The sequence below is a fragment of a genome, unplaced genomic scaffold (assembly GCF_019419815.1).
Source record: "Pyrus x bretschneideri cultivar Hongxiangsu unplaced genomic scaffold, Pyrus_bretschneideri_v1 Contig57, whole genome shotgun sequence".
Classification (NCBI taxonomy): Eukaryota; Viridiplantae; Streptophyta; class Magnoliopsida; order Rosales; family Rosaceae; genus Pyrus; species Pyrus x bretschneideri.
This window is the reverse complement of record NW_025999795.1, coordinates 457,100-476,287: the sequence shown is the minus strand read 5'-3', so window position 1 is coordinate 476,287 and position 19,188 is coordinate 457,100. Positions and strand designations below refer to the sequence as shown.

The 19,188-nt window shown below is 37.3% G+C and overlaps 4 protein-coding genes across 4 annotated transcripts; 2 read left to right on the top strand and 2 right to left on the bottom strand.

The window, feature by feature from the left end:
- On the top strand, positions 1–6,031 carry LOC103932236 (protein SHORTAGE IN CHIASMATA 1-like). The gene is given in 14 exon segments (XM_048571015.1): positions 1–384; positions 641–713; positions 929–1,015; positions 1,094–1,144; positions 1,613–1,933; positions 2,019–2,470; positions 2,472–2,829; positions 2,953–3,507; positions 3,591–3,945; positions 3,948–4,025; positions 4,181–4,522; positions 4,586–4,887; positions 4,890–5,282; positions 5,424–6,031. Coding segments are annotated over 14 exon segments (3,783 nt in total). The 5' UTR covers positions 1–67; the 3' UTR covers positions 5,523–6,031.
- Positions 5,888–7,452, bottom strand: LOC125471101 (spindle pole body component 110-like). The gene is made up of 2 exons (XM_048571014.1): positions 6,605–7,452; positions 5,888–6,405 (listed from the first exon to the last, which is right to left on the bottom strand). The coding sequence occupies exons 1-2, from the start codon at positions 7,450–7,452 to the stop codon at positions 6,174–6,176; spliced, it is 1,080 nt and encodes a 359-aa protein (XP_048426971.1). The 3' UTR covers positions 5,888–6,173.
- Positions 7,385–10,049, bottom strand: LOC103932193 (paramyosin). The gene is made up of 5 exons (XM_009341742.3): positions 9,578–10,049; positions 9,120–9,320; positions 8,883–9,043; positions 8,658–8,763; positions 7,385–8,551 (listed from the first exon to the last, which is right to left on the bottom strand). The coding sequence occupies exons 1-5, from the start codon at positions 9,644–9,646 to the stop codon at positions 7,472–7,474; spliced, it is 1,617 nt and encodes a 538-aa protein (XP_009340017.2). The 5' UTR covers positions 9,647–10,049; the 3' UTR covers positions 7,385–7,471.
- Positions 10,050–12,824: 2,775 nt separating this feature from the next.
- Positions 12,825–15,643, top strand: LOC103932192 (transmembrane ascorbate ferrireductase 1-like). The gene is made up of 4 exons (XM_009341741.3): positions 12,825–13,020; positions 14,430–14,478; positions 14,612–14,811; positions 15,040–15,643. The coding sequence occupies exons 1-4, from the start codon at positions 12,877–12,879 to the stop codon at positions 15,352–15,354; spliced, it is 708 nt and encodes a 235-aa protein (XP_009340016.1). The 5' UTR covers positions 12,825–12,876; the 3' UTR covers positions 15,355–15,643.
- The last annotated feature ends 3,545 nt before the right edge of the window (positions 15,644–19,188 follow it).

Below are 19,188 nucleotides of genomic sequence, written 5' to 3'. Positions count from 1 at the left end.
TAACGCGCCAAACTGTATTCCTCTGAAACCAAACCAGTCCGTCGCGTCTCAAAAATTTGAAGCTGAAATGCGTACTCGCTACCTCAACATCGACTACTTCACCGCCACTCCAACCCAAGCCCTAGAATCCCTAACCTTCCTCCACCTCCCGATTCTTCCCCTGTCTCCCTCCAATCTCTCCACCGCCTTCGACGGCCTCCACCTCCTCCTCTTCGACTCCGAACTCGAAGTCTCGCTCCAAATCGAGCAATTGCCGATCGGAGCTGCTCTCACGAAGTTCTTCCTCAGAATATCGTTCTCGATGTCGCGGACTTCGAGCCCGGCGATCCGTCTCCGAGTTCTAGAAATTTCGGTTCCGGAAGCCGTGGGCTGCAGTTCTCGGAGGTAATGTGCTGAATCAGATTAAGAATTTGTTAATTATGCGTAATGCAGTTGATCATTGAACTTAATTTGGATTAAAATTTAAATTATCGGATTATTGCGTTTGTTATTGTTGAAAGAAAAATAGATTACGGAGTTTTATTATTCAATCTAATCATAGGTTTTGTTTGGCTGCTGTCGTATTATGTATCAGAACAAAAATAAATCCAGAATTGTATGAAGTTTATAAACTACTCCTTTAATTAACTGCATAGGGCAGCTCTTGCTTTGATGTCAAAGTTGATAGAAGTTTACGAATTCTGAAACTGAACTTATATGCTAAAGTAGTTCGAGTAATTAGTGGTATTCGTCTGACGTGTTTGATTGTTATGACCTGCAGAAGAAAGCCGAGGACCTCAAAAACTAGAAGGGGTTGGAGCATCAGATAACTTTTGGCTCCGAGACTGTGGAGACTGCATTCCAAAAAGTATGCCAACGGAATTCTCATATTTAACGGCTTTTTATCATGTTTGTGCTTGTCTGACAAATCAAGCTTATGTTAATGTAGAAGGATAATGGCAGAAGAGATGCAGAGAAAGATGCACACCCATATGAAGTGCTCCGATTTGAAACACCAGAGTTGGATGTGTTCTTGGTAAACTGAATGTCTACTAACCGGTTGCTAATGGACAATTTGGTTCTGCATCCATAATATCTTGTCTCGTATGTGCAGGAAAATGCTTACATTTATGATAAAGAGGAGCTCCCGTTTCTTTCAGAAGAAGTTCCAGAAACTGAGAATAATTTAGCATGTTTCTCATAAATTTATGATTCAGTTATAATTTGCTTCAGTCTTTCTAATTAGTTGACACATGACAAATAACACTGGCATGTCCCAACCTCCCGGTGACTTGTCCTTCTTAGACGTGTTATTAAATTTTAATATTGACATTGTAATAAGTATAACCGTAGTTTCTTTTTTGTTGATTATCATATTAGATAAAGTGATTCCAAGGTTTTTAACTTACGTCATTTTTTGGATAGACATTTGATGGGAAGGGGTGGATCTTGGAATAATTATAGTTATGGAAGCAGTTGGTTTGACTAAGTTTCATTTTGGGATTCATGTAATATATCAAGTTTACGGTGCAAATTTTGTTGTTTTACCATTCTCCTTAGTCAGCTTGATGGTTAACAAGTCACTGATATTAATTTTTGTGTAAGTGCTGTTATGTGGTAATGTGTCTTTCAGGAAATGCTCAATCTTACAGTGAAGTGTCCTTGGGAAGTTCATGAGTCAGTTCATACAGTTGAAGACTTTCATTCAGAGTATTCCACGGATCAAAAGGCTTATATGTTTCAAGATGATTGTTCTTACAAGGACCAAATGCAACTCTATCAGAATTTCCCTGTGTTAGAACCAAATGAGATAACTCTGCCAACTTTCACGGGTTTGTCTGTAGAGGGTGAACTTTCTTCTGTTTATGAAAATATTGAGCCCCAGCAATGGGATAAAAAAGATAATCTGAACTGGAGAGGAGCTTTTGGGTACAAAGGAATACGGGATATCAGAGTATCTTTTAGATCTTCGATCTGATCTCGGGTCCCTTGACATTACTCCTGAAATGGATTTATTAAGTACGGTGGAAATGTCATAGATTCAGGGAGACATCACATATCAAGGGGCGTCCACAGTTGCTTCTTTCCAATCTCTAAGCCCGGTTGTTTTTGAAGAATCTCAGATTCTTGATTTGGACTCATCTCAGCATTTTGAAGTCCTCATTAGTACACGAACAGCAAATGAACCAGAAACCTGTGACTGGATGTTTAGTGGAGACATAAACTTCAATACTTTGATTGTTAGTCATGAGCTAGCCCTGGTTAATGACACATTCAAATCATTGCCCGTGCCTGTTCTCTCTGATCATGAAAAGAGATCGTCATATGTTGTTATGGAGGAAACACTAACTAACTTACTGCTGCTGCCCCTATCTGCATCAGATAGGATTTACTTGGATTGGCATTTTCTCGAGAAAGATAAATGTAATTGTCAAATTTCTTTCTCCCATCAGAAAATCTTGGAGGATACAAATTCACTGAGCACCTGTTTTGATTGGGACGACTGCTATAATGATGGAATGCAGGTGTGTGATTTTGCTTTCTCCGATGATGCCTGTAGAGGAGTTTAATACAGAAGAAACCAAAGAATTACAGGAGTTGCCCTCTGATGGCATTCCTCTGCTTGCTGGTCATCTTGGAGATACTTCAGCTGAATTGTCAGGCAGCACTTTTCCACAGAAGAAAAATGGAGAGCAGATTGATATAAGAGGTGCTGAGAGGGCTTCCTCACTTTTCAAGTCTATGTCACGATTCAATGATATCGACTTTTTCTTGAATCCCCAGAAGGCCTCTACAGGTGGAAATAGTAATTGTGCAGTTACCAGAGTTGCTAATGCTACATTTCCAAAGGTTTAATCATTAATTATTTGAATCTATCAGTCCCTCATTAATCTCATTATTTATTTGTTTCATTTATGGATAGCTAATTAATTCTAACTCACTTACCTCTCTATTCAAATATGCTAAGACCAGGTGTATGCCCAGGGAGAGCAGTCTTATTCTATATCTCCTCCAGTTGTGAACATGAATGATCAGCAATCAGAGGAACTCTTGGACATTTTTCCTGGTCATGAAAAGAATGATATGAGATATAAAGAAGGTGCAGATGAAGCAGAAGCTAGCAGTATGCCCCTACCTAATCTTTCTATGTCATCTGCAATGGAAGCTGAGCGTTTTCAGCACAGCATGGCGTCTTTCCCTGAGATGGTCATTGTTGTAAACACTCAAAATCTTGATAAGGAAGTGATAGTGTCTAGAAGAAGTACTTACCAAAAAATTCTTGCAAAGGAGAAAGAAGGGGTACAATTAGTAGAACGTGATTCAGATTTACCTGTGGATATCATAATCAGTTCTGCAATTTGTTTAGTGTGGTATGACTCTAAAAACATTGGACAGAAAGCAACCACTCTTGATGAAGCTTCTTCATACTTACTTCTGTGCATTGATAACATTGCCACAAATGTTTTGACGTTGCTGAGTTTCACTTTCAGTGGCTGCTTTATGGTAGTTAACAAAACTATATTCGTAGTTTTTACTTTTTTTGTTTGCTTTTTCTACATTGAACTGATAGAAATTCTTCTTATTCTTGTATTTCTCCAACAGGTCTTGAGGGAGAAAACAGCTTCCTCTCCACTATAATGGAGTCCTCATATGGACTTTATGCAGCAGCAGCGTGCCTGGGAATTGATTTGCAGATTTTCAACTCTTATTCATCTGAGTTGACTGATGTAATTGTACTGAGCTGCATGGGACATGCCACGAAGTTGACAAGGTTTATGTATCCTCGAATGCCTGAGTCGGAAAGTCTTGCAGAATCATTCCTTACCAAACTTCCTTCAGTAAATGCTTTAACAGCTCATGCAATACTGTCTTCAGGAGGCTTGCTCAAAGAGTTTCTTGAATCGTCCCATGAAACCAGGGTGAGTGTACTCCAAAAATATCACGTTTCTGATGAAAGTATCACACTATTAGTGCTTTATGCAAATATGGTGAACCGGCAGTTTCTAAATCAATTATGACAGACTGCTCCTCTTCAGTGTCCTCAAGTCTGCACTCGGGAAGATATAATTGAATATTGTTTTGGAAAGAAAGAAGCGAAAATACAATGGTAGTCCTGACAAATATGAGTTACCAACGAATGAATTCTTGCACCTGGAGCCGTTAAACCAATTCAGTACCGGCATCTTGCATCCTTCAACAGCTTCCAAGCTAACTGATTCATGTTTGTCAAAAAGCCCCAAAATAATTGATGAGTTCCGAAAGTCTAGGTTCTCTCAGAATGACTTGTTTGATCAAGAGGGTTTGGATATGGATATGATGATGTATCCTTCTAAGGTTTTTGAGCCATATGATTCTCAAATCTCCAGAGGGCCTCAGGTATTAAACAAGATAAAAAGGTCCTGTTCATCGTTGAAGGATAAGCTGTCAGGTCAGAAACGAGGATCAGATATGCCTATCATGAAGAATTTTGATTTCTATAACAAGAAGAACGCTGAGGTTCTGCATGAGGACCTAAAAGAGGAAGTTATTGACCTAACAGACAGTCTTGTATTAGATGAGGACTTTTCTTTTATTGGCAACTCCATGAACTTCTCAGATGCCTGAGTTGGAAATGGATCCACAAGGAGGTCTAAAGCTGCAAGAAAATTGTCATTTGCCTCGAGCAGTCACTGTACTTTCCCAACAGCTGCTGAAATCAACTCAACTCCAACTGTTTGGTGTTCTGCAGAAGGCCTGAGAAAAATTTCGCAAGTTGGAGCCAACAATTACTCAGATGCAGATCTTGAACATGATGTTTTCCACTTAACAAACCGTAACATGCCCTCAGAGGAGATTTTCATGAAGAGTTCTGGGGGAAATCCCAAGGGATACATTTCCACGAGAATGATATATCACCTTATGGATGAAAGCAAGGGCTACATATCTACGAGAATGATATATCACATTATGGTGGAACACCACTCTCAAAAGCTCTCCGCTCAGGCAGTTCACAGCAAAATACTCCCTGGACAATAGAGGTTCTGAAGAGAATCAAGGAAAAGAGCAGGTTGCGTCAGCGTCTCCTTCCTGGTGACTTAACCGGCCCTAGTTTGGGTTATCCAGAGAATGTATCGAAGGTTAGCAAGAGAAGAAGTCAGTCTATTCTTGATTTTTACAAGTACCAAGGTGGCAACACTCCAAGAAAATTACCAGAAGGAAAGAGGCAGAACCGACCTTTACAATCGTCAAGCTCACCCAAAAATGAAAATTACTCAGCTGCTCCTCTTACTGCGTGGACACCTCTTGACAAAAGAGCAAGACAGGTTTGTCTCATATCCCTTTTTGGCATCTTGGTAGTCTGTTTTTCTTGTATTATAAATCACATGCATAGACGGTATTCCTATCATTGAATCATTGACAGTTTCGCACTGAGGTCTTTTATATCTTCACTTGATCAACTGCAGACGCTATCTTTTGCAACGAATGATAGTGGAAACCAAACTAAGCTGGCGTGGAGTGATGGAGCTCATGGTGTCAGGAAAAAGTTTCAGATTCAAACTTGAAACGGCAAGGTGTGTTGGTTCAGAGCTTATGGTTTAGGATCATGGTTTTAGGTTGCTTCCCAATTACTACAGAAAAATGGTATTTGTTTCTTTTTATGTTTACCTGGCCGGAAAGTAAAATGATATCTGTTTGCATCTCTGTTTCTGAGTCAGTACTTTTGTAGCTCTGTCTGGAAGTCCCAAGTCTGTAATTAATATTAATGACAAAATGGTTGAAATATATTGGCCTCTTATAGGTAAGATTGAGCATTTTCTTAAAAGCTCTTTTGAGAAATTCGTGTCACAAACTTTTCAGTTTCAGAAAATCAATAAAGTTTTCTATTAAATCCTTTAGACAAATAGCACAAATGAATGAGTAATGCCTGTGTGATACAAAAACTGTGTTAATATAATGAAAATGGTACAATATTCATGAAATCTCCACTCAATTATGAATCCCGGATCTTTATCTTTCGGGGTTCCAGACTGCGGTGATTCTGTCGAGATTCGAATTGGAAAATGATGAACAACAGGTTTGTGAAAAAATAATGTCTATTGCTTCACAGCCTAGTTATTAACCTTTGGAAATTCTGCAGTCGAATAGTCCCACCTGGATATTTGCTCTAGTGCTCAGCATATCCAGCTGTCCAAGGTTCAAAACCTCAGAGGAAGCTAGTTCTTACTGTTTCTGAGGTAACGCACAGTCATTACTAGTTGTTGCCTTTCACCTTCAACCTCTGCGAATCTAAGACTTATCTCAGAATATCTTTCTTCCATTTCCTTCAGTTCGTTTTCCATAGATTTGTTTCTTTCTTTCAGTAATGTCAATTCAGTCATCAAATCTGTATACTTCTTCTCATCACTGGTGGCTTTCAACTCTTTCTCCGAGCAATCTTCTACTTTCCTGTGAAGTGAAATGAAGTTAAATAACTATTCCGAAAAGTTGCAATCTACTTTGACTGGTGACTGTTTGTGTTTGTGCTCGCATGTACATGCATATTGTCAGCACAGAAAAAACAAAAAAAAAGTGGTACGCAGATAAAATGATATATTTAGTAGAGATAAGCAGAGATGTCAAATTTTGCTTGATAAAATGAGTGTACCTTTGTCCATTGGTATTCTTAACCGTTCTCTTTGAATTGCTGACTTTCTTTTGTACCTCAGCCTGTAATTGAGATATTTGTTTCTTCAAGCTTTCTTTTTCCAATGCTTCCTTTTTCAGCACATCCTTCAACTTGCTGTGCTGGGTCTTCAGGTTTTCCACTTCGGAGTTCAGAGAAGTGATTGCAGTTTCCTTCTCGTCTTTCAAAGATCTAATGTTAGTAAGTTCCTCATGCGTTTTCTCTGTTTCCCGCTTTGCTGAAGCAAATCTTTTCTCCAAATTGTCCTTTTCAACACTCAGACACTGGATCAGCATCTCATTTTCTGCAATTAATTTCTTCGTTTGTTCCAAATTTCCTCTCAATTTCTCTTTCTCCTGTCTGGAGTTAGAATTCTCATCTGTGAGCCTTTCTATCTCAGTTTCGAGCATTTTGATTTTCATTGAGAGAGCTTCGTGCTCTTCCTCCTCATGCTTCTTTACTTTTTCAAGGTGCTTTGATGTATTGTCTAGTTCCAATGACATCTGCTCTATACGCTTTGCTTTCACTTCATTCTGGTTGTCAAGATCTTGCAATTTTACTTCAGTCTCGCCCTTAATCAGCTCTAACTCTTCGTTGGCTTTCTGGAGCATCTCTTCCAAAACTCTGTTCTGCCGGCGCAGTTCATTAGCCTCTGCCATCGCTTTTGTGGCCTGCTTCTCATTTTCATCAACCTTAGACGTCATTTCAACAGAAAGCTTTCTGAATTCCTCTTGAAGACGCTCAGCTGTATCAGAATTATTCGACTGTGTCTTCTTCAATTCTTCCTCGACTTGGATGGCCCTGTATTCCTGCTCAACTTTGGCATTCATCACTTCCTCAAGTTTTTCTTCAAATCCCTTGGCCTGCATCTCCGTGTTCCTTCTCCAAAGACTTAAGTTCACTCTCAAGTTCCTGAATGGACATCAAACATTCTGAGAATTCATGTGCTTGCTTCTCAATTGTTTCTTCTGATCTCTCTAACTGAGATTCAAGCTCTTTTATAGTAGCCACATAACCCGCTCGCTCATTTTCCATCTCTGTTCGTATTCTTTCTTGGTTTCGATCCAACTTCTTAGAGATGTCATATTTTTCCTGCTTTAAAAGGTCACAGTCCAAGGCGAGCTGTTTTATACGCATATCCTGCTCTTCCCTCTTTTTCTGGTGTGTGTCTATTTCACTGAGAAGTTCTCTGATGTCAAGCTTCAACGATTCTACTTCCTGATCATCTTCGTTTATTCTTCCTGCGGAATATGTTCCCATCATTTTGGAATTTTTTTCAGCTTCTAACTGGCTTGAAAGATCAGATATTTCTCTATTTTTCTTTCCCAATTCATCTTTCAGATCCTTCACGACAAGGACTAACTCAGAATTTGAGTCTTGTGTCTGCGCGAGTTGTGAGCGAAGATGGGTTCTTGCTTTCTTCTCAGAACTAAGCTCTTGCTTCATTGCTTCTAACTGTGCTCTTGTATCCTCAGTCTCGGGCTGCAACTTTTTGAAAGTCTGTTTCCCATTACTACGTCCCTGCGAGGACTTAAGTTGTTCGCATACCATTTTGAGTGCATCTCTCTCCTCTTTAAGGCTAACAATTTGTTTAGACAGATTCTGCCCTTGATTGCTCTCTTTGGCCATCTGTTTCCGAAGAGACTGCAATTCCAGTTCCGATAGGTTCGCCTGCCTCTTCAGAACAGTAATTTCATTTCTGAGTTTATCAACATCTGAAACCGCTTGCACTCTTTCTGCCGGAAGCTTGTCTTCAACAATGTCTAGTGAGTCAAATAAGCTTTCATCTGAAGACCAATCCAAGCTTGATTTTTGATGCATATGGGTTTTCCTTACGTTGGCACCCCCCTGTCCATTGTGAGGCATGGAATTTTGTACTTCAGGGGGTGACAGGGAACTAGCGGCGTCCCGTTGGACATATCCTCCATTCTGCAGCAACATAAACTACACCTAGTCAGGTTCCCATACTCGGATTCATAAATTTAGGTCATCTGAGTTAACTTCATCGAAAAGAAAATGCTATGGAATACCGTACTTCATTGGAACGGAGGTGGTTGCTTCCATCTGCATCCCAACTGCCGTTTTGGTTCCCCACGCTGCTATGGCGTGACAGACTTGGACCGTCACTTTCTTCGATTTCCCTGAATATCAGATTAAATCTTATGTCTAACTCGCGCAAGCAAAGGAGACAGCGAAGAAAAACCGAAACAAATCAAAACTAGAGAAGCAATAGAGTGAAGTGTGGATTCTCATTTCTCACCTTTGATCACCATCTTCCTGAATCCTGTGAATTGTCACATGTAAAACTACACCGGAATTTGCAAACTTAAGGGGCAGAGTGACGGTTAACGGTTCAGTTTCCGCCACAATGTCTGCAAAATCGATTGAAGCTTCTCCGAGATAACCCGATTTCGAAGATCCCTGCAACAATCCCCTTAGTATTAGAACGTTACCAAACGAATCCCTTAAGAACTCTGAAAACTAGACGCTTCCTTACATTAGAAACAATGAAGTGATAAATCTTCTCTTTCAGTTTTCCTGTTTTTGCTTCCTCAATGAGCTTCATTGACTCAAAAACTGGATTCTCCCAAATGCAGGTGCCGTCCTGAACCGCCGCTTTCCCCAGCTTCACCGTCGGCTTTCCGACGTCGTCCGGCACCAGCGACAGCATCAAAGCAGGCTTCTTCAGTTTCGGCACCTGAAATTAAAAAAGGTCAGGAAAGAAAATCCAGGTACGAATGTGATATCATCTCTCTGTATAGCGTCTATATATACATAGATATTATATATATATATATATATATATATGAATATGTATGAAAAACTAGAGCACATTTCAGCTGAACTCGTTTCGAAAACTCGAAAATTTCGATATAAATCCATCTAGAACAGACCAATTTCGAAATAAGTGACTGGAAAGAAGATGGGTTTAGTTTCTGAGTTTGAAAACGATACCTGAGTTGCCTGAAACTGCAATTGGAATACAGCTCTTATCTTCTTCTTCTTGCTCCATGACTTGAACATGTTTTCTAGCTTTCTGAGTCCTGAGTTTTCAGATCTCAGAAGTTTTTTTTTTCCGAGATTTTAAGCATACGATGCTGTTTTCTTTGAGGTTAGAGCAGAAGTTAGGAACAAGCAAGGTATTTTTCAGTCCACTGTTTTTGAAAACAGATGAATATTCTGAAAACGACTAGAAGGCTGTGTGGCTGTGAAAATCTAATCTCTAGCTGTAAGACTAGATGCTCCACGGAACCATTTTTGAAGACGACTCAGAAACGAATTCAATAAATAAAAATGTGATTAGAGAAACAAAATAATTAGCTGTATAGGATTTTAATGCAATCATGTGTTTCAGGGAAGATATCTGAATTTCAAAATTCTTCAGAACCACCAAAACACAATTTTATACGTCAACTGTCATCACATAAGTGATTAATTATTTTATAAAAAATTAAACATTTTATATGAACACACATAATGTACCAAATTCTTTTGTCGACACATGTAATTTCTCCCATCCATGGCCTTGGATGGCCCATTCAGCAGCGCAAAAGTCTGAAAGATGAATAAAAGTTGCTACTTTTACGCAAGTGCCTTGTCGGTTGTCTATTCTAAAACAGTAGCTAAATTGAAGAAATTTTTAGTTATGAAGAGAACACAAGTAGTATACCACGTGTTTTAATAAAAGTGGTAAGAAATTTTATTTTTTAAGTTATCAACTTTTTAACACATATATCTCATCATTTGTATAGTAACATATGATGTACCATTCCGTGTACCGATTACACTGAAAAATCTCTGCTATTAATAAATTTATAATTCTTATCATAATTGAGGATGCACATGGCGAGGACTTGGATGTCAACACGTGCCTCAGACTTTGTGCTTGTATTTTTGTGCATTTTCTTTCATATTTTAACGTTAATTCTCGTGTCAATACTAAAAGTTTGGTAGTGCATGAAAAGTCCCACTTTAAAACTTTGAAATATCTCTTGAGCATTTCTTGAATTTTAAACAATATAACGTGATCGTTAATGGTTAAATTCTCTATAAACATTAAAAATGAGTTTAACCATCAATTGACGTCATGTTGATCTACAAAAGAAGTTTAAAAATTTGGTTCCTAACTTTTTTTTTTTTTTTTTTTTACCGCTTAATACTATAGTTTAATGATATTTATATTTATACTCTTTTTTTTTTCCTGGTGAAATATCTTCCTTATAACTTTGGAAAATGGAAATTGTTTAACATGATTTCTTATTTTCGTAAAACATAACAGCTTCTTAATTTGTATTTTTTATTTATCTGGTATAGACTGGACCAGACAAACATTTTCAATTGACTTTCTTCGCACCTTAATTACAAGATAACTACGTAACAGACTTCGAAGTTCGCAGGCTGATTTTCCAAATCCAATTGGTACCATACATGGATCAATAATGAATGCTATTTTGGTACCATACTTCTAAATGCTTTGATGACTAGAGACCTATCTTCATCCAAAACCCAAAACGTTATAGTTGAGTATTCTAAATCAATAACGTATTAATGTTTGAGAAAGTTGGAAGTAATGGACCGTTGGCTTGCGATGCAACGGTGGCATCAGACCAATAACTCGGCATTACTTATTCTAAAGTTCTCATTTGACGTCACTTATTCTATGTTTCTAAGTTAATGTCGTGTTATTAGGTTAGTATCCTCTTTCATATGTCCTACTACAACTGGTCCAATATGTCCATCAAATGTCTCTGTTCCCTTCCTGGAAGCTGATTTCTATGTTGTGAACCACGTTCAGCCACCAACTAATTCAGCAATTTATTGCTTAGGATTTGAAATGAAAAACCACGTAGCATGTCCAATACAAGTGGCCATTCTAGGAGAACTTTTTTCTAGTGGTTATCCAGTTTATTCAAAAATTATATGTGGCTCACCATCACCCGGCATCTCATTCGATTGTTGTCAAATACGACTTTGATTTATATTATTGTTAGCTCATTGTGAGATTAAACCCACAATCTTCTTCTTAGTGTAAATAATATTGTTTGTTAAAAAATATTTTTTTATTAGATAGAATTTTCAGTGTGCTTAGAATATGAGATGATACACTACATGTTATTATATATTGGAGGGATGCTTGAAAAATAAAACTTTTCCCCACTTATATAATAACATGTAGTGGTCACTTAGTACTACGGTCTAGTTGTATTCCTTTTTACTTGTAAGTGAGAGCTCTTAATTCGATTCTCGCCGAAGGTGAATTTGAATTACATTATTACTAACTCATCATGAGACTAAGTCTATTATTTTCCCCTTCCCCTTCTCCTTCTCCTTGGTATAGATAGGATAGCCCATTGGCACGCCATATAATCTTTAATTAACGTTTACATAGTATTTCTTTGTTTATTTATGTTTTAATAGAAAACTATTTACTAGGAATAGTGGGTGGGTGGGTTGTATTTAAGTCCAACTATTATTGAATGCTTGATAAAGTTGAAAATCATTAAAGATGAAAGACATTGTTGCCTCTACCTGTCTCTTGATTAACTATTCTAAACTAATCCTATTATTAAACTAAATCATTGAGATTCACGTATGATCCTTCCTATTCTTAATCAATTATGCTCGATCGGGTGCACCCACACACCCGATCATCTGCAGACACAAATTAGAGGATTCCCAGTACTTGGATCCCACACAAATTGTGTGAGATTTCAATACAGGTGGCCCCTTAGTTTGTGTCAACAACCAAATTAGTGAGCTGATTCTCGTTGGATTGGAAAATACACGTGTTAGGTAAGTTATTCTCTTTCAATTTGAGGAGGGTCTTGGTTGAACTTGTTTGCGCTTCTTTTCGTGTGTCAAGTTGGGCCTAGAATTTTTAACTTTTCTTAGCGCTCAACTGCAATCACATTCAGGCCTCAATTAATCGTTGGGCTGAATGTCAGGGCTGTGAGCCTGAAAGAGCGAGACCCATGTTATAATTGTCCCTGTATGAAGCTGGACGGAATCAGAGGATTTTCATTGAATGGGTCCCCTTTTAATCAAAGTATGAGGTCCACGTGGCATCTATCTTATGACGTTTGTGATCCCAATCGGTGCAGTTGGGTTGCAATAATTTGGTGGAAATGTTTGAAGAGACAGAGAGCAAGAAACAAGATAAAATCCTCCCGTGGAAAATATATATTTACTGAATTCGTAGAGAGAGAGAGAGAATTAAGAAGAGGAGGGCGGAGGAGGAGGAGAGAGAGAAAGAGATGGCGTTAAAGGTACCGGCGGTTGCGTTCACGTTTGTGGTACACACGCTCGGGGTTGCGGCTTTGGCTTTGATGTTGGTTTGGACCATACATTTCAGAGGAGGTTTCGCATGGGAAGCTACCAACAAAAACCTTATCTTCAACGTACGTCTCTCTCTCTCTCTCTCTCTCCCCATTTCTGGGTTTTCTTAGGTGTAGAAATAACTTCTTATTTTGTATTGATTTTCAATATATGTGCCTTAATTTGATGCTAAAGTTATGCTTCTTCTCGATTGATATACTCATTTTTGTAGCGCTAATAACAATTTAGTCATATACTAATTGAGTTTAGTGGTATTGTAGGACACGATTAAAGTGCAACTCGTTCTAACATGCCGGTCTTAACGCAGGCTGGCTCTTTTGTTAACAATAGTAAGCTAGGGTTGCCTTTTGCTTTCTTGTAGGTGAAACTAATGATGCATGGACTCCTTGAACCCCTTCTAATTTTCTGATTATTTTTAGAAACGGTTAAGTACCTTTCACAAGTTCAGCCACCATTCTTACCAAAACTGCGTCTACGCTCGACGCAATGCGATTATTCTACTATGACTGTGTTTTTCGAAGTGTCAATAATAGTTTTCTAATAATATATTTTATGGACCACGATAATTGATTATTTTTTAAATTTCATAAGAATAACTATTATACCATGGGGTTATTAGGGTAAATCAGATCATGGGAACACGTATGGCATCTGGCTTCCATAAAAATGGTTGGTACTTGGAATTAATGGGATAGAAATTAATAAACGTGAGTGTAAGAGTATAGACGTTGACATGCCTGTACAAGTTTGTTGTGACGCAGAGCTCAAACTACTCACGTATTTATCTGCTTCTGGAAATATATTCAGAGGATTATCATTGATTACATGTAACAGCTTCTTTCCCTTAATGTTGGATTTCTCCACAGCTTTCCACAACACTCTTGTCCTTTTCGATTTCAATCTTACGATGAAAGAGAATAATTTAGAATTATATACAATGTTTTACACCGAGAGGTATAAGAGCCCAACTTCGATAGTGCCATTTTTGCACGTGAATCGTACAGTTAAGTGTCATCATACATTAACGAAGTTCTTGACGTCCAGGCTAATACAATTATGAATTTAAAAGCAAAACGTAAGTTCAGGTACAAAAATGAGACTGAAAAATTTTATGAGCAGCAAAATGTGAAGTTCACAATACTTGTGAGTAATAAATTGAGAATTAGCGGGTTCAGATCTTGCTATGTCATTAGTTAACATAAAGTTAATGGCTAACCTAACGGAAGTGCAAAGTGGTCATAAATCAAACCTTAGGTATAAAAGTGAGACAAAAAAAATAAATGTAGTAAAGGCGATTTTAGTGAAACTTGAGAGTAGTAAAGAGAGAATTATCCAATTTTTTTGTACAACAGAGAAAAAAACTAAGATATGTACTATCCGCACTGCTCTTTTATATAGTCATTCTAAATTCTTAATATTAATTTCCTTGTTTTTTTTTTTTTTTTTTTTTTTTTTTTTTTTTCTGGTACAGCTTCATCCTTTTCTCATGTTACTTGGCTTAATTATCTTGGGAGGTGAAGGTAATTAAAACTAGCTTGTGATTTTTGCAAAATATTTTTGCAGCATGATGGTTGATCTTGTGGTAAATTTTACGTGCTGAGTTTTTCATTTGGTCTAACTGTCGAACCTTGATTCGTAAAACCAAAATTGCAGCCATTGTTAGTCACAAATCACTGCCTTTCAATAAAGAGACGAAGAAAGTGATACACTTGGTTCTTCATGCCCTCGCATTGGCTCTTGGGATCATTGGTATTTATCTTGTGTTCAAGAACCACAATGAGAGTGGAATTCCCAATCTGTACAGTTTGCACTCCTGGATTGGAATTGGGGTGATTGTTCTCTGTGGAATTCAGGTATTCCCTAATCTCAACTACGAGGATTGTTTTCGACAGTTGTCCATGCTCGTGTGAGTGGCTTTAGTCGTTAATGTACACATGTCAATTTTATTGAACCATATACATGCATCAACAACTGACAGTCACTCACATGCATGCGCAGACACTTATGGTTAATATTTCTCGTGAAACTGGATATTTAGGGCTTTTATTTATCTACGTTAGAACATATTGATATGAATGCAGTGGATATGTGGGTTCCTGACCTTCTTCTACCCCGGAGGAAGTCCGACACTGAGGAGTGAGTCTATTCCATGGCATGTGGTATTTGGAATCATTGTGTACTTACTGGCTGTTGGCAATTCTTCATTAGGGTTCTTAGAGAAGCTCACATTCCTCGAGAACTCGGGACTCGATAAGTTTGGGACCGAGGCCTTTCTTGTCAACTTCACTGCAATCATCACAGTACTTTTCGGAGTCTTCGTTATACTCTCGGTAATTTCTGAAGCTCCAGCTCCCGTTGAAGATGACAACAGCTTTTCTTCTATATATAAGGACTGAAGCATTCATGGCTGCATGTGGTTTCTATAATTTTATGTGTAGCTATTTATGCATACATAATAAGAAATGTGACCACTTTTTTATCCATAATTATTGGCATGCCCCTCAATTTATTTTTTTCTTATTTAATTGGGCGAGGGTGTAATTTATGTAGAGATAAATGAACCCAATAATTAGTTTTAATTTGTTGGCCGGATTATGAGCATAATACAGCACCATTATGTTGTGATGTAATACAGCACCATTATGTAAAACGCATGTTGTGAAGTAATACAGCACCATTATGTAAGATTTCGAGCAATCTTAAAACGCATGTTGTATTTTATTTCTCGATCATGAGCATAATACAGCACCATAATGTTGTGATGTAAATGAAACCAATAATTAGTTTTAATTTGCTGGCCGGATTATGCAAGACCAGCGATTTTATATATATATATATATATGGTCCCAAGATTGTTCATCATTTTCTCAATCAAGCAACAAGAAGGCTACTTATATCGATCTAGTGTTTAGGTACGAGTGATCATCAAGGGAATCCTTATATGGATCTAGTGTTTAGGTAAGAGTGATTCATCAACGGAATCCGAATGGCTCAAGGTATATATTTATACACTCCAAAGATCCTTTTAATAATATTCTTTTGCTTTCGTAAACGTCTTATACATAGTTTTCAAGTTGCGGGTTGTTAACGCGGATCTACGTAATGACCCGGTCCCACTCTTGTCCTATTTTTGTGAGTGAAGACTCCTTGACTGAGGACTAGATGACCATTGGATGAAGGAAATCCTTTGGCACGTGATAGACCACTCCTTCAGAATGCAAGGAATGTAGGGTGCTAGGCAGTATAGTCCTAGCATCAGTGTTAGGCAGAGTGCTAGGCTTGCAACACTAGGTAGAGTGCTAGGTATGCAGTGCTAGGCATACATGGTGCTGTACCGAGATCCCAAGACTAAGGTGCTCTATCAAGACCACCTGCGCAAGTGCTCTATTAAGCCTACCTCCCCAGAGTGTCTACCGAGACCACAATACAAGGGTGCTCTAATTATCCCACCAAAAAACAGTACTTTCCTCTAGACGAAAGCTGTTATCTTGACCATCTTCTCCTCTAGCATAGTTATTTCTTCGAACAATTGCTCCACAACTGAAACTCAATCAAGAAAATCTCCTATGCATTCACCACCCTCAAAATGAGGAATCTTCCTAACACCAAATTGATGAGTTTGGCTTGAGGCAAATCCTTCAGCGCATTCTTCATCAACAAAAGATTGTGTGCAACCACTGTAGAAGATCTTTGGTTTGCAACAAATAGCCTTCCTCCCGCAAGCAACCTTGAAGAGAAGTTTGTATCTCACACGATTGATTGCCATTAGAACATGGCAATGGAATGATTTTGAATATCGATTTATTAGTAAAAAAAATCGTCTCCTACATTTGAATTGCCAAAACAAGAACTTTATCATGAGAGTCAAAGCCCCAAAAGGAGAATTGAGAATTTTTCTTGTAAGGGATCAAAGTGGTTTTCGTTGGAGGTGGAAAATTCGCCCACCGAGTTTTGTCACTTTGCAAATTCTTACGCAGTTAATTAAAAGAATGAAATTGGTCTTTGCTCATATACCAATTGATGCAGCTCGAAACTAAAGGATTACAAATTTAAATCCTTGAAGAACCAAAAGTCTAAAATCCACCGGTTTTGAGACAAATCTCAAAGGGTTGTTTGATTAAAGATTGAATTGATCATTACAATGGAAATCAACCAATGGTTTAAATAATCTATTTCCAACACCTTGGGGCAACTCAAAAGCCTTCGAAAATTAAAGGAAAGCAAATTGAAATTAATCGAACGACAAATGAAAAGTCCAATTTTTATTCCTCAACATATTATACGCCAAATTCTGGCAAAATGATATTTCTTATTGCCTTTTTTTTGTTGCCATATCAATTAAATTTGATGTTTTCCAACTTTAATTATTCTTTTCCAAAATTTGAAACATTTTATTTTCTTTATATTTCTTCGTCAAAACTAACTCATACCTTGTCCTACATCACCTTATGTATTTTGATTTCACCTGACTTCAAATAACTTTTTTCGATTTGAGAAATACCTAAGTAAGATAATGCTAGCAAACATCTTTTCTTTCGCGTGATGACCGAATGGGAATACGAAACCACTTAAAATTTTCATGCCACTTTGAAGCAAAAGGGATGAAAGACACGAGCTTCGCTACACCTAAACCATTATGTATCTTTTGCAAAACGTTTTTTCTTTTCTTCTTTTGACAATGATTCGGTTTTTAATGGTACAACTTTTATCAAAGGTAAATTTTATTCAAGAATGGAATTGTTAGAAAACGACAATCCTTAATATCACATGTATCTTTAAACGAAATTGATTTCCTTGATGAGTTGATTGACCAACATATGGAAAAACAAGGGGATACCAACCAAACAAATGTTTAGAGTCCTAACACGTCAATGTGAACCAACTAGCTTTTAGGTTAAATTGTAGTAAAGGTCTCTGATCTATGCCATGAGTTTAGTTTTCGTTCTTGAACTCTACTAGTAGTTTTTTTCGTCCTCGTATTTATATCTTTTGTTGCACTAGTAGTCCTTTTTAATAACTATGCCAACTTTTTCATTAAGTTGAGAGATAAAATAGGATTTTCATCTAGAACATAAGAAAATAATTTTTTTAAAGAGAAAGACTTGCTCCTCAAGGATGAAGGAGAAACTCCTCCTCAAAATACCTCGTGACTTATTCACAGAACTCCGTGCTTATGATTTTGGAACTCCTTAAGGATTGACTAAACGATTTTAGTTTTATTATTTGCAAAGATGATCTTTATATAGTGATTTATAATATGAATGATTCCGATCATAAACAGGAAATTCTGTAAATAAGTCACGGAGTAATTTGAGGAAAAACTCATCCTTAAACATAAGGAGCCAAGCTCTACTCTTTTTTAAATAAATTAGATTTTTTTGGTAATTTTTTTATTTATTTTTATGTATGAAAAGACCATTATACTCTAAATTTGGAAGAAAAGTAAACAAAATTTGACAGAATGATTATTTATGCAACACAGAGTTAGATTTAAAGGACAGGAGAATCTAATATTGAAGTTCAGAGACAAAAACTAAACATGAGATAAAGTTCATGGACCTTTTCTACCATGCATATGTAGCTTTTAATTTTACTGTTAAAGGAATTCGGTTCTCTCATCTCAATCTCATTGATAAAAAGAAAACCACTACAAAATGACTAATTGTGTCCTACTGTAATAATCTATTAATCAATATCGAATTCATGTTAAATCGTTACATTCAGAAGATTTTAGACAACGGAGATTTTTATGATTCATGAGAGCATCTCTTGAAAAATAGGTTGCAGAAGATAGAGCTAAAAGGCTTAAAAGCCAATAGTCATGGCACAATAATTCCTTGAGTAGTCAGTCGATCTGAGCTAATAATAGAAGCCCGCAAACGAGAGCAAGAGAAAGGTTTAACCAAAGGAGTACATATAAACGAAAGAACGACACGAAGTTTGGTACACCTAGTCAGCAAAGTCTCCTATGGAGGAGGTCCACGTCGCATCCATCACAGGACATGTTTGTGATCCCAATCCAACGGTCCAATTGGGTTGCCATAATCTGGTGGAAAAGTTTGAGGAGACAGATAAAATCCTCCATCAAAAATATAATAATAATAATAGAGAATTTTTAATTTCGGTCCTTAATGACTAAATTTTATATTGAAACTTATTAATTTGAATATTTTGGTCGAAGGGAAAATATTAAATTTCAATTAGGAATATATAACAAAATTTTTAAATCC

What these genes read in the sequence shown, in the direction of transcription:
- LOC125471101 (XM_048571014.1), bottom strand. Translation starts at nt 7,452, where the DNA reads ATGAATGCCAAAGTTGAGCAGGAATACAGGGCCATCCAAGTCGAGGAA. An exon ending in AAGAATACCAATGGACAAAG is followed by an intron (nt 6,406 to 6,604) that starts GTACACTCATTT and finishes TTCACTTCACAG; the next exon opens with GAAAGTAGAAGATTGCTCGG.
- LOC103932193 (XM_009341742.3), bottom strand. Translation starts at nt 9,646, where the DNA reads ATGTTCAAGTCATGGAGCAAGAAGAAGAAGATAAGAGCTGTATTCCAA. An exon ending in TGCAGTTTCAGGCAACTCAG is followed by an intron (nt 9,321 to 9,577) that starts GTATCGTTTTCA and finishes TTTTAATTTCAG; the next exon opens with GTGCCGAAACTGAAGAAGCC. An exon ending in ATCACTTCATTGTTTCTAAT is followed by an intron (nt 9,044 to 9,119) that starts GTAAGGAAGCGT and finishes GGATTGTTGCAG; the next exon opens with GGATCTTCGAAATCGGGTTA.
- LOC103932192 (XM_009341741.3), top strand. Translation starts at nt 12,877, where the DNA reads ATGGCGTTAAAGGTACCGGCGGTTGCGTTCACGTTTGTGGTACACACG. An exon ending in ACAAAAACCTTATCTTCAAC is followed by an intron (nt 13,021 to 14,429) that starts GTACGTCTCTCT and finishes TTTCTGGTACAG; the next exon opens with CTTCATCCTTTTCTCATGTT. An exon ending in TTGTTCTCTGTGGAATTCAG is followed by an intron (nt 14,812 to 15,039) that starts GTATTCCCTAAT and finishes ATATGAATGCAG; the next exon opens with TGGATATGTGGGTTCCTGAC.